Source organism: Elephas maximus, chromosome 4 (genome assembly GCF_024166365.1).
Source record: "Elephas maximus indicus isolate mEleMax1 chromosome 4, mEleMax1 primary haplotype, whole genome shotgun sequence".
NCBI lineage: Eukaryota > Metazoa > Chordata > Mammalia > Proboscidea > Elephantidae > Elephas > Elephas maximus.
Window position 1 is genome coordinate 111,708,451 of NC_064822.1, and position 14,170 is coordinate 111,722,620.

General features: G+C 35.1%; 1 protein-coding gene across 1 annotated transcript; it reads left to right on the plus strand.

The window, feature by feature from the left end:
* Positions 1 to 11,694: 11,694 nt before the first annotated feature.
* Positions 11,695 to 12,633, plus strand: LOC126075544 (olfactory receptor 6C75). The gene has a single exon (XM_049883386.1). The coding sequence runs from the start codon at positions 11,695 to 11,697 to the stop codon at positions 12,631 to 12,633; it is 939 nt and encodes a 312-aa protein (XP_049739343.1).
* The last annotated feature ends 1,537 nt before the right edge of the window (positions 12,634 to 14,170 follow it).

Here is a 14,170-nt window from a genome sequence, read left to right on the forward strand (position 1 = left end):
AGTGAATGCAAAGACTTTTTTAGTTGGGCCTGAATGAAATTTTGTTCTGCCAATCAGATGCACTCAAAGTTGTGAATTTTAAACTTAGTTGAGGGAGGAGAGAAATAGGCATTAGGAATCTATTTTGCTGATACACATCACAGTAGACACAGATGACCCTCAATCTTGTAGCAATATTACTGTCTTCCTGAGGAGCAGCTCAGATATAGGCACAATATTGATGTGACTTTGAGAAACATTTTAGGAAGCTCATGGTAACATCTGTCTTTTAGACTCTTGACAATTCTTTAAACCATTCAATGCACTATTAAAAAATAATTCTGGACAGTTCTTCAAAAAGTTAAATAAAGAACAACTATACCACCCAGCAATTTCAGTTGAAAGCAGTGACATAAGTACAGCAACGTTCTTTGCAGCATTACTCACAACAAACAAAAGGGAGAAAAAAACCTAAATGTCCATCAACTGGTGAATGGATAACAAAATTTGGTATATATGCACGTGGGATATATCACTCAGCTATACAGAAATGGAGTCCTGATACGTGCTACAACACGTGTGAACCCTGAAAACATTCTGCTGCATGAAGTAAATCAAACACAAAAGCACAAATATTGTAGTCTCGCACTTATCAACCTCCTGACTACTTCCCCTGAGAGGACAAAAGTTGGAACAAAAACAAGTATCTTTGAAATGCACTGTTTTTAAGCTGAGGAAAAGAAAAAGCAGCATACTTGGTCATGGAAATGAGTGATACTGCTATTGAAATTGTTCCTTTAAATCTTGGAATGATGAAGCATGTGGAATCGTAACTTCCAGAAAAAAGAAGAAAGCATGCCCAGAGTGGCAATGAACATGGTAACCAGAGATTTATTTATGTTGCATGTTGCTGTGATGCTGGAAGCTATGCCACTCAGATTTCAGCTCAGTTTCCAGACTAAGACTAGGAAGAAGGACCTGGTTGTCTACTTCAAAAAGAATTAGCCAGTGAAAGCCTTATGAATAGCAGTGGAACATTGTCTGATGTAGTGGTGGCAGATGACCCCCCCAGGTTGGAAGACACTGAAAAGACGACTAAGAGCTGCCTCTTCAAAGTAGAGTTGACCTTAATGACATGGATAGACTCAAGCTTTTGAGATCTTCATTTTCTGATGTGGCATGACTCAAAACGAGAAGAAACAGCTGCAAATATTCATTGACACAGTTGCTGCAACAGTGGGCTCAAGCATGAATGTGGGCATGGTGCAGGAGCAGGCAGTGTTTCATTCTGTTGTACATAGGTTCGCTATGAGTTAGAACTGATTCAATGGCACCTAACAACAACACAACAGTAAACTAATCATCCACCCCCACCTGTCAGCTTGTTGTACTGCGATGCCTTGAGTGTTGCTGTGATGCTGGAAGCTATGCCACCAGTATTTCAAATACCTGTCAGGTCACCATGGTAGACAGGTTTCAGTAAAGCTTCTAGACTAAGACAGACTAGAATGAAAGGCCTGGTGATTTATTTTCAAGAATTAGCCAAAGATAACCTCATGGATCCCAAAGAACATTGGCTGAATTGCTTGCATTGGCCATGTCATCAGGAAGGGGCAATCACTAGAAGAAGACATCATGTTTGGTGAACTGGAGGTCCAAAGAGGGTGAGGGAGGCACTTGGCACAATAGCCACAACAATGGACTCAAACATATCTACCATCTTGAGGGTGAGGATCAGGCAACTTTTCAGTCTGTTGTAGCATCTGTGAATTACTATTTGCTTTACACTATTTTTTTTTTTTTTTTTTACAAAGACCAGAAACCCTGGTGTCATAGTGGTTAAGACCTATGGCTGCTAATCAAAAGTTCAGCAGTTCAAATCCACCAGGCGCTCCTTGGAAACTGTATAGGGCAGTTCAACTCTGATCTACAGGGTTGCTATGAGTTATAATCAACTCGACAGCAATAGGTTTTATGGGGGATTACAAAGGCATATGCAAAATTTTGAAAAAAGAACTCAGTAAATAGTAAAAGAAGTGTAAAAAAGTACATCATTATTGATTTTTCTCACTAAACAACTGTATTATCTAGAGATAACAGACATAAAAGGGCCAGTGATGACTGATCCTGGTTATTCTTGAGAAGTATGGTTACTGATTTAACAACTGAGGCTGATAAGAATTGTCTAGGCACCAGGGGATTTTCAGGGATCTTTCTTTCTAGAACTACCATATCCCATGAGGTTTTATTTCCTTGCTTACTGAAAACAAAGAGGACTTGAAGCAACTATTGATGAAGATCAAAGACTTCAGTATGGATTATACCTCAACAGAAAGAAAACAAAAATCCTCACAACTGGACCAATTAGCAACATCACAATAAACGGAGAAAAGATGGACGTTGTCAAAGGTTTAATTTTCCTTGGATCCACCATCAATGCCCATGGAAGAGGCAATCAAGAAATTAAATGAGTCCTAACAACATTTGCGTTTGAGAAATCTGCTCCAAAAGACCTCTTTAAATTGTTGAGAAGCAAAGATGTCACTTTGAGGACTAAGAAGCACCTTACCTAAGCCACAGTATTTATAATCACTTCATATGCATGCAAAAGCTGGACAATGAATAAGGAAGACTGAAGAAGAATTGACATCTTTGAGTTACGGAATTGTTGAAGAATATTGCATACACAACGGACTGTCAGAAGAATGCACAAGCCTAACTTGGAAGTACAACACCTCACAAAAACAACAACACTCTTCAGATGGGTAGAAATCATGAATGGCAAGCAAACACTTAGGAACTTCTACAAATTGGAGAAAATTAGTGAATATGATATCCAAAAGCAATGTGGGATTTGGAATTTCATCTTGTACACAGGTAGAAGACACTAATAGAAAAATTAGTGAAATCCAAATAAAATCCATACTTAATAGTATTGTATGAAAGTTAATTTATTAGATTTGATAACTGAATTATGGTTACGTAAGATTTTGCATTTAAGTGAAGCTGAGTAAAAGCTCTGCAGGAACCCTTGGTACTATTTTGCAACTCTTATCTAAGTCTGAAACTGTTTCAAAATAAAAGGGCTTTAGAAATCTGAGGCCTAATGGTAACTAACAACAACAATCTGTTCTGTCTTCTTTCGTTGTAAGTACTTTCCGATATGTGCAAGTACAGAGGTAAGATTATAAAAGAAATCTGTAAATACTCAATGACTTACGCTTTTAGACTTTCCATATACCTAAAATTGTGGTTTCTTGAACTTCCATTTTATTGAATAAGAAAACCCTTTTGGAAATTTGGAGCATTTCTTTCTTCAGTCTCTGAATATTTAAATCATCTTATCTAACCCAAAACATCTACATAGATAAAATCTCCTGTTCCTTTTTTTTTTTTTTAAAGTTTCTATTTCTACCCACTGAAGTAATATCCTTGTTTGTATCTTTGAAATCAGAATTGTGTGAGAAACAGAACCAGGCTAAGGGAAAATATTATAAAATACATTACATTTGGTTGGGAGAGAATCACTTAGCAAGTCCTAAAGACTATTGAAGAAACAATCAAATTGAGGAGATACAAATTGTAAAAAATCATTTTATTAATATATTGTAGATGAATTTTATCCATCTTTTTACATTTCATTTTTGATCACTTTTTATAGGTTTGCACATATACAATGTAATAATTTTTATTTATCTATTTTGTAAAATGAAGGCAATAGAAAATATCCCTGTATTTCATTTCCTTATTGTGCATAGAAGTTAACCACGCAGTAAACAGTATTACTTTAATCACTGTGGGAAAATAAATATGGTCCCAGGTGTGAATTTCAAAGTCAACTAAAGCCAGAACACTAGCATATGTTGTTGCTGTTTTTGTTAGGTGCCACCAAGTCGATTTTCAACTCATAGTGGCCCCAAATGGGCCTTATAATTAGTGGACTGGTATGGTATACAATAGGTTTAAGACAGTATTACATCTTCGATGGTCCATTTTTGGAAGATTTAATTACTTCTTAATTTAAACAAATCTAATTAATATTAAATTAACAGATTTCCTTATTTCTATTCTGTCAATTCTTATGCATTTTGTTGCAATCCATTATTGTTGTTGTTGTTAGGTGCCGTCGAGTCTGTTCCGACTCATAGCAACCCTACGCACAACAGGACAGAACACTACCTGGCCCTGCGCCATCTTACAGTCATTGTTATGTTTGAGCATATTTTTGCAGCCACTGTATTAATCCATCTCATTGAGGGTCCTTCTCTTTTCCACCTAACCTGTACTCTACCAAGCATGATGTCCTTGCCCGGGACTGATCCCTCCTGACAACATGTCCATAGTATGTAAGATGCAGTCTCGTCATCCTTGCCTCTAAGGAGAATTCTCTTTGTACTTCTAATCCGTTATTGAAAATTGATATAAAAGCAAGTCCTGCTGAGATTTTTGAAAGCACATGAAATTTTATATGTAACTGAAATATATGTTATTGTTTAAAATTGTTATTAGAATTATTTGTTTTGTGTACTGTATGGGGTTGAATAAACCCATTGCCATCGAGTCGATTCCAACTCATAGCAACCCTGATAGGACAGAGTAGAACTACCCCATAGGATTTCTAAGGCTGTAATCTTTATCGAAGCAGGCTGCTACATCTTTCTTTCAGGGAGTGGCTGGTAGGTTCAAACCACTGACTTTTCAGTTACAGCTGAGTGCTTAGTGACTGTACCACCAGGGTTCCATACCTGGAAAAGTGACTTTCATGTAGCTGGCACTCAAAATACTCAAGTCCACCTGGAACCCAGGAATATGGTATTACTTGGAAAAGGATCTTTGCAAATGTACTCGAGTTAAGACGAGGTCATAATGAATTTAAGAGGACTTACATATGGCTGATGTCCTTATAAGAAAAGGGAAATTTGGTCATAGAAACCCAGAAACACAGAGGAGAAGGCTCTGTAAAGACAGAGGCAGAGTTTGGAGTGATGTATCTACATGCCAAAGAATGCCAAGTGTTGCCAGCAACCACAAGAAGCTAGAAAAAATAGGGAGGAGATTCTACCTCAGAGCCTTCAAAAAACAAACGAAAACAGCATTGCCATTGCCATTGCCATTGAGTGGATTCCTACTCATAGCAACCCTATAGGACACAGTAGAACTGCCCCATAGGGTTTACAAGGTGCAACTGGTGGATTCGAACTGCTGATCTTAAGCCAACCTTTTAAACACTGCCAAATCCATTGACACATTGATTTCAGACTTCTAGTTTCCAAGACTGTGAAAAAATTAATTTCTGTTGTTTTAAGCCACCTGGATTGTGATACATTTTTACAGCAGCCCTAGGAATCTAATATAGGCTGTTTCACAGAATTATTTGGTTTGAGCTGTAAACACCCAAGATTATTTTGATTCTTGAAATGAAACCCTACGTACCCACAAAAGACTAAGGCCTTGCTCCTGCTAGAGATCAAAATGCAAAGAAAAACTCAAAGCATAAAGCTTTGTGTCAGGTTTTTGATTAAAATATTATTCATCTTAAAAATACATCTCAATATATATATATTTTTTTAAAGCATGTATCATAGAAGATGGAATATTAGGCAGCTCCAAGCTCACATCCACCACAGAAATATCACAAAACAATCAGAAACTGGCAGAACCAATCATGTCAGAATTCTGGAAATCAGTCAAAGTTTTACGGCTATCAAATTTTGAATCAAGAAAAATATGACCTCTAAATGGTTGAACACCTTTCTGGCTTTCTTACTTACATACCTATCCCAACTCAGCATTATCTTAAAGCAGTTCCAGTCTGTGGTCCCAGAGTAGATCCTGGTCCCTAGCTCAGGAGGGAACAGAACACGTCTTGAAAACAGAACACGTCTTATCTGTAAATTATTGTGTGTCTACTCTCACCTGCCTGGAGAATACCTGAGTGACTGACTCAGGCACTTGTCTCTATCTTGCCTAACTCAGAACTCAAGCCAGAAAAATGGAGGATGTTGCTTAAAAACACTGCAAGCAAGCTGAACTAACAACCTGCAGATGCCTGGGGCAAAAGATAATGGTCAAAATGTGACAAAAGATTGCTTAAGGGCCAGAAGCAAAAACTGGGGAGAGTTTCTTTGGGAAATTAGGACATTCAATAGCACCTATATATAAAGGGGAATTTGGCCAAGTACGGTGGCCAAGAAGCTGTCTTCCAAATATCTTGACATATACAAGTGAGCACCCACAGCACTGCATCTGTTTGTTGAAACATCTCAACGGGGGTTCTATTAATTCGTGGAGTTTTGCTTTTTGCTGATGCCTTTAGTGTACCTTGGACATCTTCCTTCAATACCATTGGTTCTTGATCATAGTCTACTGCCTGAAATGGTTGAACATCTACCAATTCTTTCTGGTACAGTGACTCTGTGTATTCCTTACATCTTCTTTTGATGTTTTCTTTGTCATCATTCAATATTTTGCCCATAAAATCCTTTAATATTGCAACTCAATGCTTGAATTTTTTCATTAGTTCTTTCGGCTTGAGAAAAGCCGAGCATGTTCTTCCTTTTAGGTTTTCAGATCTTTGCACATTTCATTACAATATTTTACTTTGTCTTCTTGAGCAACCCTTCGAAATCTTCTACTCTGCTCTTTTACTTCAACATTTCTTACTTCCACTTTTGCTACTCTATATGCAAGAGCAAGTTTCAGATTCTCTTCTGACATCCATTTTGGTATTTTCTTTCTTTCTTGTCTTTTTAATGACCTCTTGCTTTTTTCATATATGATGTCCTTGTTGTCATTCTACAACTCATCTTGTCTTCAGTCATTTTTGTTCAATGCATCAAATCTATTCTTGAGATGGTCTGCAAATACAGCTGGGATATACTCAAGGTTGTACTTTGGCTCTTGTGGACTTGTTCTTGCTTTCTCCAACTTCAGCTTGAACTTGTATGTGAGCAATTGATGGTCTTCTGTTCCACAGTAGGCCCCTGGTCTTGTTCTGACTGATGATATTGAGATCTTCTTCTATCGTCTCTTTCTACAGATGTAGTTGTTTGATTCCTGTGGATTCCATCTGGTGAGGTCCACGTTTGCAGTCACCATTTATGTTGCCAAAAAAATGTTTTTGCAGTGCAGAAGTCATTGGTCTTGCAAAATTCTGTCAAGCAATATTTGATGTTGTTTTTATCACCAAGGCCATATTTTCCAATTACCAATCCTTCTGTGTTTCCAGCTTTTACATTGCGATCACCAGTAATTATCAGTGCATCTTGATTGCATGTTTGATCAACTTCAGACTGCAGAAGCTGGTAAAAATCTTCAATTTTTTTATCTTTGGCCTTAGTGGTTGGTGCGTAAATTTGAATAATAGTCGTATTAACTGGTCTTCCTTGTAGGCATATGGATATTGTTCTATCACGGACAGCGTTGTACTTCAGGATAGATATTAAAATTTTTTTTGACAATGAATGCATCATTTCTCTTCAATTTTCATTCCCAGCATAGCAGATCATATGACGATCTGATTCAAAATGGCCAATGCATTTCAGTTCACTAATGCCTAGGATATCTATGTTTATGTGTATCATTTCATTTTTGACAACTTCCAATTTTCCTAGATTCAGGCTTCATACATTCCACATTCCAAATATTAATAAATGTTTGCAGCTGTTTCTTATCGGCAAACGAAGGTACCAAAAGCTTTACTCCATCCGTGTCATTAAGGTCAACTGTACTTTGAAGAGGTAGCTTTCCCCCAATTGTATTCCGAGTGCCTTCCAACCTGAGCAGCTAATTTTCTGGCTCTGTACCAGACAATCAATATGTGACCCAGCAATTCCAATCCTTGATACATAACCAAAATAATTCAAAGCAGAGAATGGAACAAATACTTGTACACTAATGTTTATAGTAACATTATTAACAGTAGCCAAAAGTTGAAAACAACATGTATTCTTCAACAGATAAATGGGTAAACAAAACATGGCATATACACAAAGTGGAATATTATTCTACCACGAAAGGAATGACGTTCTGATGTATGTTACAATATGGATGAATCTTGAAAACATTATGCTAAGTGAAATAAGCCAGGCACAAAAGGACCAATATTAAGAATAACCAAATTTATAGAGACAGAAAGAAGATTAGAAGTTATTAGGTACATTGTAATGAGGATTTGTTTTTTTAATGGGTACAGAGTTTCTACTTGGGGAGACACAAATATCTGGAAATAGTGGTGATGTTTCCACAATGTTGTGAATGTAATTAACGACACTGAATTGCACACTTAAAAATCTTTTTGTTTTATATATATAAAAATATAAAAAAAAAAAATATATATATATACATATATATATATCAAAAAAAAAAAAAAAAACTTTGCCGCCAAGTTGATTCCAACTCATAGCAGCCCTATAGGACAGAGCACAACTGCCTCATAGGGTTTCCAAGGAGTGGTTGGCGGATTTAACTGCCAATCTTTTGGTTAGCAGTCAAGCTCTTAGCCACTGTGCCACCAGGGCTCCTATATGGATATACCAAAATAAATATAAATATATACATATATTTTCCACAATAATTTTTAAAAGTAGATAATGAAGGAAATTTTCCACTTTTCTTTATTAAAAAAATCTTTTCCTAAAACTACAGTTTTAAATTTTTTTGACCTACAGATAATCATCATATTGTGACAATGTTCTTAATTAAACATGATATTGATTCAAGGTATTGACTTTGATCATTGAGAAAATAATATCATATACTTTGAGTTTAAAATAGATGTCATGCTTTAGCCATCTTATTCTTCAGTATGCCTTCTGAGCTGGTTAATATTTTACCTTGAATAATTTTATGTATTCCAAAAAAAAGGAAAAATTATTTTTTAAATCTTGGTTGATGAAGCATCTAGCATTTTAAGAACATTAAGTAATCCCAATTTTCATTTAATTTAACCTTCTTATACGTATCATAACCTCGGCTGCTAACCAAAAGTTTGGCAATTTGAATCTACCAGCTGCTCCTTGGAAACACTATGGGGCAGTTCTTCTCTGTTGTATAGCATGACAATGGTTGGAATCAATTCACCGGCAATGTTTTTTTTTTTTAATTTAAATATGTCTCAGGGAGCTCTCGGATTAAATAACAAATAAATATAAGTCTCAAAATAACTGGTATAAAGGAGATATTGTAGGTCACTTTTCTAATCAAAGCATTGAACATGGGGAAGGGGTTCAAAGACTTTGACAATAATACAGAATTTTCACACTCTTCAATGTAATGTGAAAATTATGCAGACAGCTACCTTTATTATCCCTGCATTCCCAGAATCTAAGTGGAGCCAATGCATAATAAACATCCAAAGACAAGTAGTGAATTTATAAATGGCAGTTTCTAATTATGATCAGATTTCCTACGTTACCACTCAGTGGAAAGGTGTAAAATTTTACAGAATATCCTGACATCTTTTATGATGTAATGTAATGGTGCCTCGCACCAGTCTAGAATACAACAATGAATTCTTTGTATTGTCCCTAAGATTAGAGAAAAATACACTTGTTAAGATCTCTTGCCATTTAGAGACTGCTGATGTCTACTACCACATTTTTATATTGCTTCTCCTTGTGATGTTATAATATATTTTGTATATGTAAATTTCTATATATTTTATTCTGTTGAATTTCAGGCCACTATCATCTAAATATCCTATTGTAAATTGTGTGTTAATTCAGAGTGTTGTTTAGCCCTTGGTGTCTTGAGAACACCAGTCTCCATGGTGCATTTTATTCATTCAAATAATTCCCCTGAGTCCATTGTCAATGGAGAAGATAAAATAGTGGCTAACTTGAATAACCTTACTTCTGCACAGAAAATCATAACATGTTGTCCATTAAGCTTGGAAAACATTGTACTATCCTTCATTTCTACTATAATTTATTTCAAGCATTTCATTATGTGGCAATAGGATATTCCAGGACCTCAGATCCTTTGGAGAAATTTGGGTGGGCATGTAGAAATGGGTTGATATGAATGTTTTTGTGAACATTGTAGAGGAGATCTTGGAATTTTCTTGATTATAAATATTTTTGATTTTTCTTTATAAATAAAAGATGACAGAGACAGAACAGATTGCAAATGGTTTTAAAAAATCCCACAGCCTTTACTTTTAAGCAAATTAAATGAGCCATTAAAGATGATACTGACTAAATCGTAAAAGTAAGTATGTTTTTGATTGTTTTCAAGACTATGTTATTTGTTTCAGTAATGCATATCTATGCTTTATTCAAGTCACCTAAACTATGCATGACATTATCTATAAAAGAAATTAAATCACACGATTATTAAGAAATATACGAAAGAAACAAAAGTTAAAAGCTACATTTCAATACATTCATGCAAGAATTTTGTTTAAGACAGCCTGAACATTCTGTGACTGATGGACTACCTTTTTTTCTGTGTGTGTATTCTTGCCTAGATATCTCATAATAATCACTTGCAACATAATCAATATCAGGAAACCAAGGAATCATTATTCTACAAGAGTCAAAAGGTTTTAGTTGATGTATTTTGACACTGACATGATATACTTTATGCATTTACTTTTGCACAGTGTGAATTTTATGCATAGTGAATGTTAGCATTGATCATATAAAGGCAGAAGACGAAAGGCCAGATAGCTTAGGACCACAAAGAGAAGAGATGATGGGAAGTGGGAATACAACTCTCCTAGGAATTTTGTATGTAAAGATGAATCAGTAAATTCGTTCACAAAATGAATTAATCGGCTAATAAATAAAACGTCATTTCATAAGAAAGCTCTGACCTAAGAAGTAAATGAGACATTGCAGACCCAGGAAGCTATCTGAGCAATTAGGCGTCTTAAAATTGACCTTAGATGATGACACTTTGAAGGCTTTAATGGAAAATAACTTTAAAAATGGACAAATGAGTGAACAAATTCTGTAAAAATTACAGTTGACATCAGAAGGAAAAAAAAAAGGAGAAACAAAAAATCAAACGTTGCCTCATCTTAAACTTGTCTTGATTCTTGAGCTATTCTCATTGTCTCACTCCTCAAGGAAACTATACTCAATATTGTGGAGAAGCGGTACATGTGGCTAGAGTTAGGATTACTAAGAATACTTACAGTTTACAAAAATAAAATTAGGGGTTAAATAAAAGTATGACTTTGTGTATCAGAAAGTAGATTAATGATAAGTAGGCAGTGAATAAAACTATAGTCGACGTGTGTACATTCCCATCTTACAAGACACTATTAAAACATAATATTAATTAAAACTAGAATGCCTTGTGGTACAAACATTGAAATTAGAATTCAGAATAGAAAAGCAAATGAATAGGAAAGCAAACTACAAACTTCAAAGTGTGTTGGTTGGTGTACGCTGAATTCTCAGATTTCTATGACCCGAAAAGTTTTTAACTGCTGAGATTTTAATTTTTTTTTTTCCTTGTTTTAAGGGAAACTATTGAAACGTAAAGAAGACAGGGACTTGAAATATACTAAAATATACTAAAGGAAGTATAGTAATAATGAATTACATAAGGTAAAAAATACCAGTGTATTTAAAAGAATTTATTCACTTTTGTTTGAAACAAAAAAAAATTATTATTTTTTTCTTAGCTTTCCTTATTGATGCCATAACTTTCTTATTTTTATTTTGCAGCTAAAGGCAGAAAAATACCATTATAAAAAAAGAAAATATGAGAAATTACACAGAAGCAACAGAGTTTATTCTACTGGGATTGACAAATGACCCACAGGGGCAGGTTGTACTTTTTGTATTTCTTCTTGTCACCTACATGCTAAGTGTGAGTGGGAACCTGATCATTATCACCCTCACTCTTTCAGATCCCCATCTCCAGACTCCCATGTATTTCTTCCTTCGGAATTTCTCCTTCCTGGAAATATCATTCACGTCTGTTTGCATTCCCAGATTCCTAGTCACCTTTGTAACTGGGAACAGAGCCATCTCCTATAGTGGTTGTGTGACTCAGTTATTTTTTTTCATCTTCTTAGGAGTGACAGAGTTTTATCTCCTGGCCGCCATGTCCTATGACCGCTATGTGGCCATCTGCAAACCTTTGCATTACACCACTATCATGAGCCGCAGAGTCTGTATCCTGCTCGTTTTTAGCTCTTGGTTTGCGGGATTCCTGATCATCTTTCCGCCAATAATCCTGCTGCTGCAGCTGGATTTCTGTGCCTCCAATGTAATTGATCATTTTATCTGTGACTCTTCTCCAATTCTGCAGCTTTCTTGCACAAATACTCACTTTCTAGAACTCATGGCTTTTTTTTTAGCTGTGGTAACACTCATGGTCACCTTGACACTAGTTATTCTCTCTTACACGTATATCATCCAGACTATTCTGAGAATTCCTTCCATGAGTCAAAGGAAAAAAGCATTTTCCACTTGTTCCTCCCACATGATTGTTGTCTCCCTCTCTTATGGCAGCTGCATCTTCATGTACATTAAGCCTTCTGCAAGGGAAAGGGTGACATTAAGCAAAGGAGTAGCTGTGCTCAATACCTCAGTGGCTCCCCTCTTGAATCCCTTCATATATACACTAAGGAATCAGCAAGTGAAACAAGCCTTCAATATCATGGTCCAGAGGATGGTCTTTTCTTCAAATAAATGAATATGCTTATATTAAAATGTATAATTGGAAGAAAAACCAAATGAAAAATCTCTACCCTTCTCTACATAAATTCTTTCTAAACACCTCATTTCAATACATCAATTAGACATACTTATGTATAATGAATGCATCTTTTTAAAATCAGCCTAAAAACCAGAGCTTAACTGCTTTATTTCTTATAAAATGCTTGTTGTTTCACCTATTTAACTGAATTTTAGTTAAATTAATAATCTTCACTGTTTCTCATATCAAGTCCAGGTAGATTATGAATTCAATCCCCAAAATAGAGGTAGTTATAAATAAATACTTTAAAACAAACAAAAAACAGCATGGGCAAATAAACAATTTATTTTATTTGAAATAAGTAAAACAAAGCATCTTAATTAATATTTCTGAAGTTCCTTCTTCAGTGTCACCAGGAGGAACATGTTATAAAACGAAAACCAGCATCAAAATTTTACTTGCATATATAAATAAAATGTAGTTAAAATATGTGACATTAGAATTTAAGGTATTTTTTCAGAAACATTATCTTCATTATTTGAACTGAGGTTGCATTGATTTTGTATTTCTTAGAAAAAATTGGCAAAGTTTCGGTGTAAGAAGAGATGACATTTACCTTACATTTTTCCTTTAGTAATATTTCCTAAAAAATCTACTGAAGATTTCAGTATTTCTGCCAATTTTAATTGAAAAGGAAAATCACAGCTTGCAAATGCAAAGTAAATTTGCCTGATACAATTTGTATTTGTATTCGGATTCTTTCAATTGGTACAAAAATGCTCTTTCCCATTGACATGAAGAAAATGACAAACTCAGAATCTAGAATGCTGAGCTATATTGATTCTGTATAGATTATCTTGGAAATGATAGATTATGTCTTAGTTTTCCTTTGTTACCAAACCTATAATACTGTCTTGATATTTCCATTACCTCTTTCACAGTCAGCTTCATCTGCTCTCTCATGTGCAATAAAATAACTTTTAGAGATATTTGAGAGGTGTAAAAAATGTGTTTAAGCCTAATTCTAATAGTTAACGAGACCACCAACTTTGATGGTGGTCTCGTTAACTATTAACAAATTGATTGTCTTGGGACGGTATACGTGAGTTTGACTAGTCACAGGATAAGTGGATTTGATTTTGGTTTCTTGATTTTCAGCCTGGTCTGAGAATCTAGGCTAATGTAAAGAGGTCTAAGTGTTTTCTAAGTCTGTGATAGAATTTTTTTTTTTCTTATTGTTCATATATGAGAGTATCCTAAAGTACTGACTTATTTCTTGCCATTGTGCTTTCATAGAATGGTCTACATTTTTTTTCAACCAGATTCTAACATAATATTTGACTATGAAATAAAACAATGCAAGTTTGCTTTTGTAATGCCCTAAAAATAAGAAGAAATGCAAAAGTGGAAAACAGAATGTGGAGACCTGGTCTTTGAAAGCTAAACAGGTTGATAAGTAACCAGTGAGTGTATATCATTAGTTTATTTCTTTTTGGTATGTAGTGTTTTCACTGCATACATGTATCGATTCACC

Excerpts from the sequence above, each read along its gene's own strand:
- LOC126075544 (XM_049883386.1), top strand. The coding sequence starts at position 11,695 with ATGAGAAATTACACAGAAGCAACAGAGTTTATTCTACTGGGATTGACA.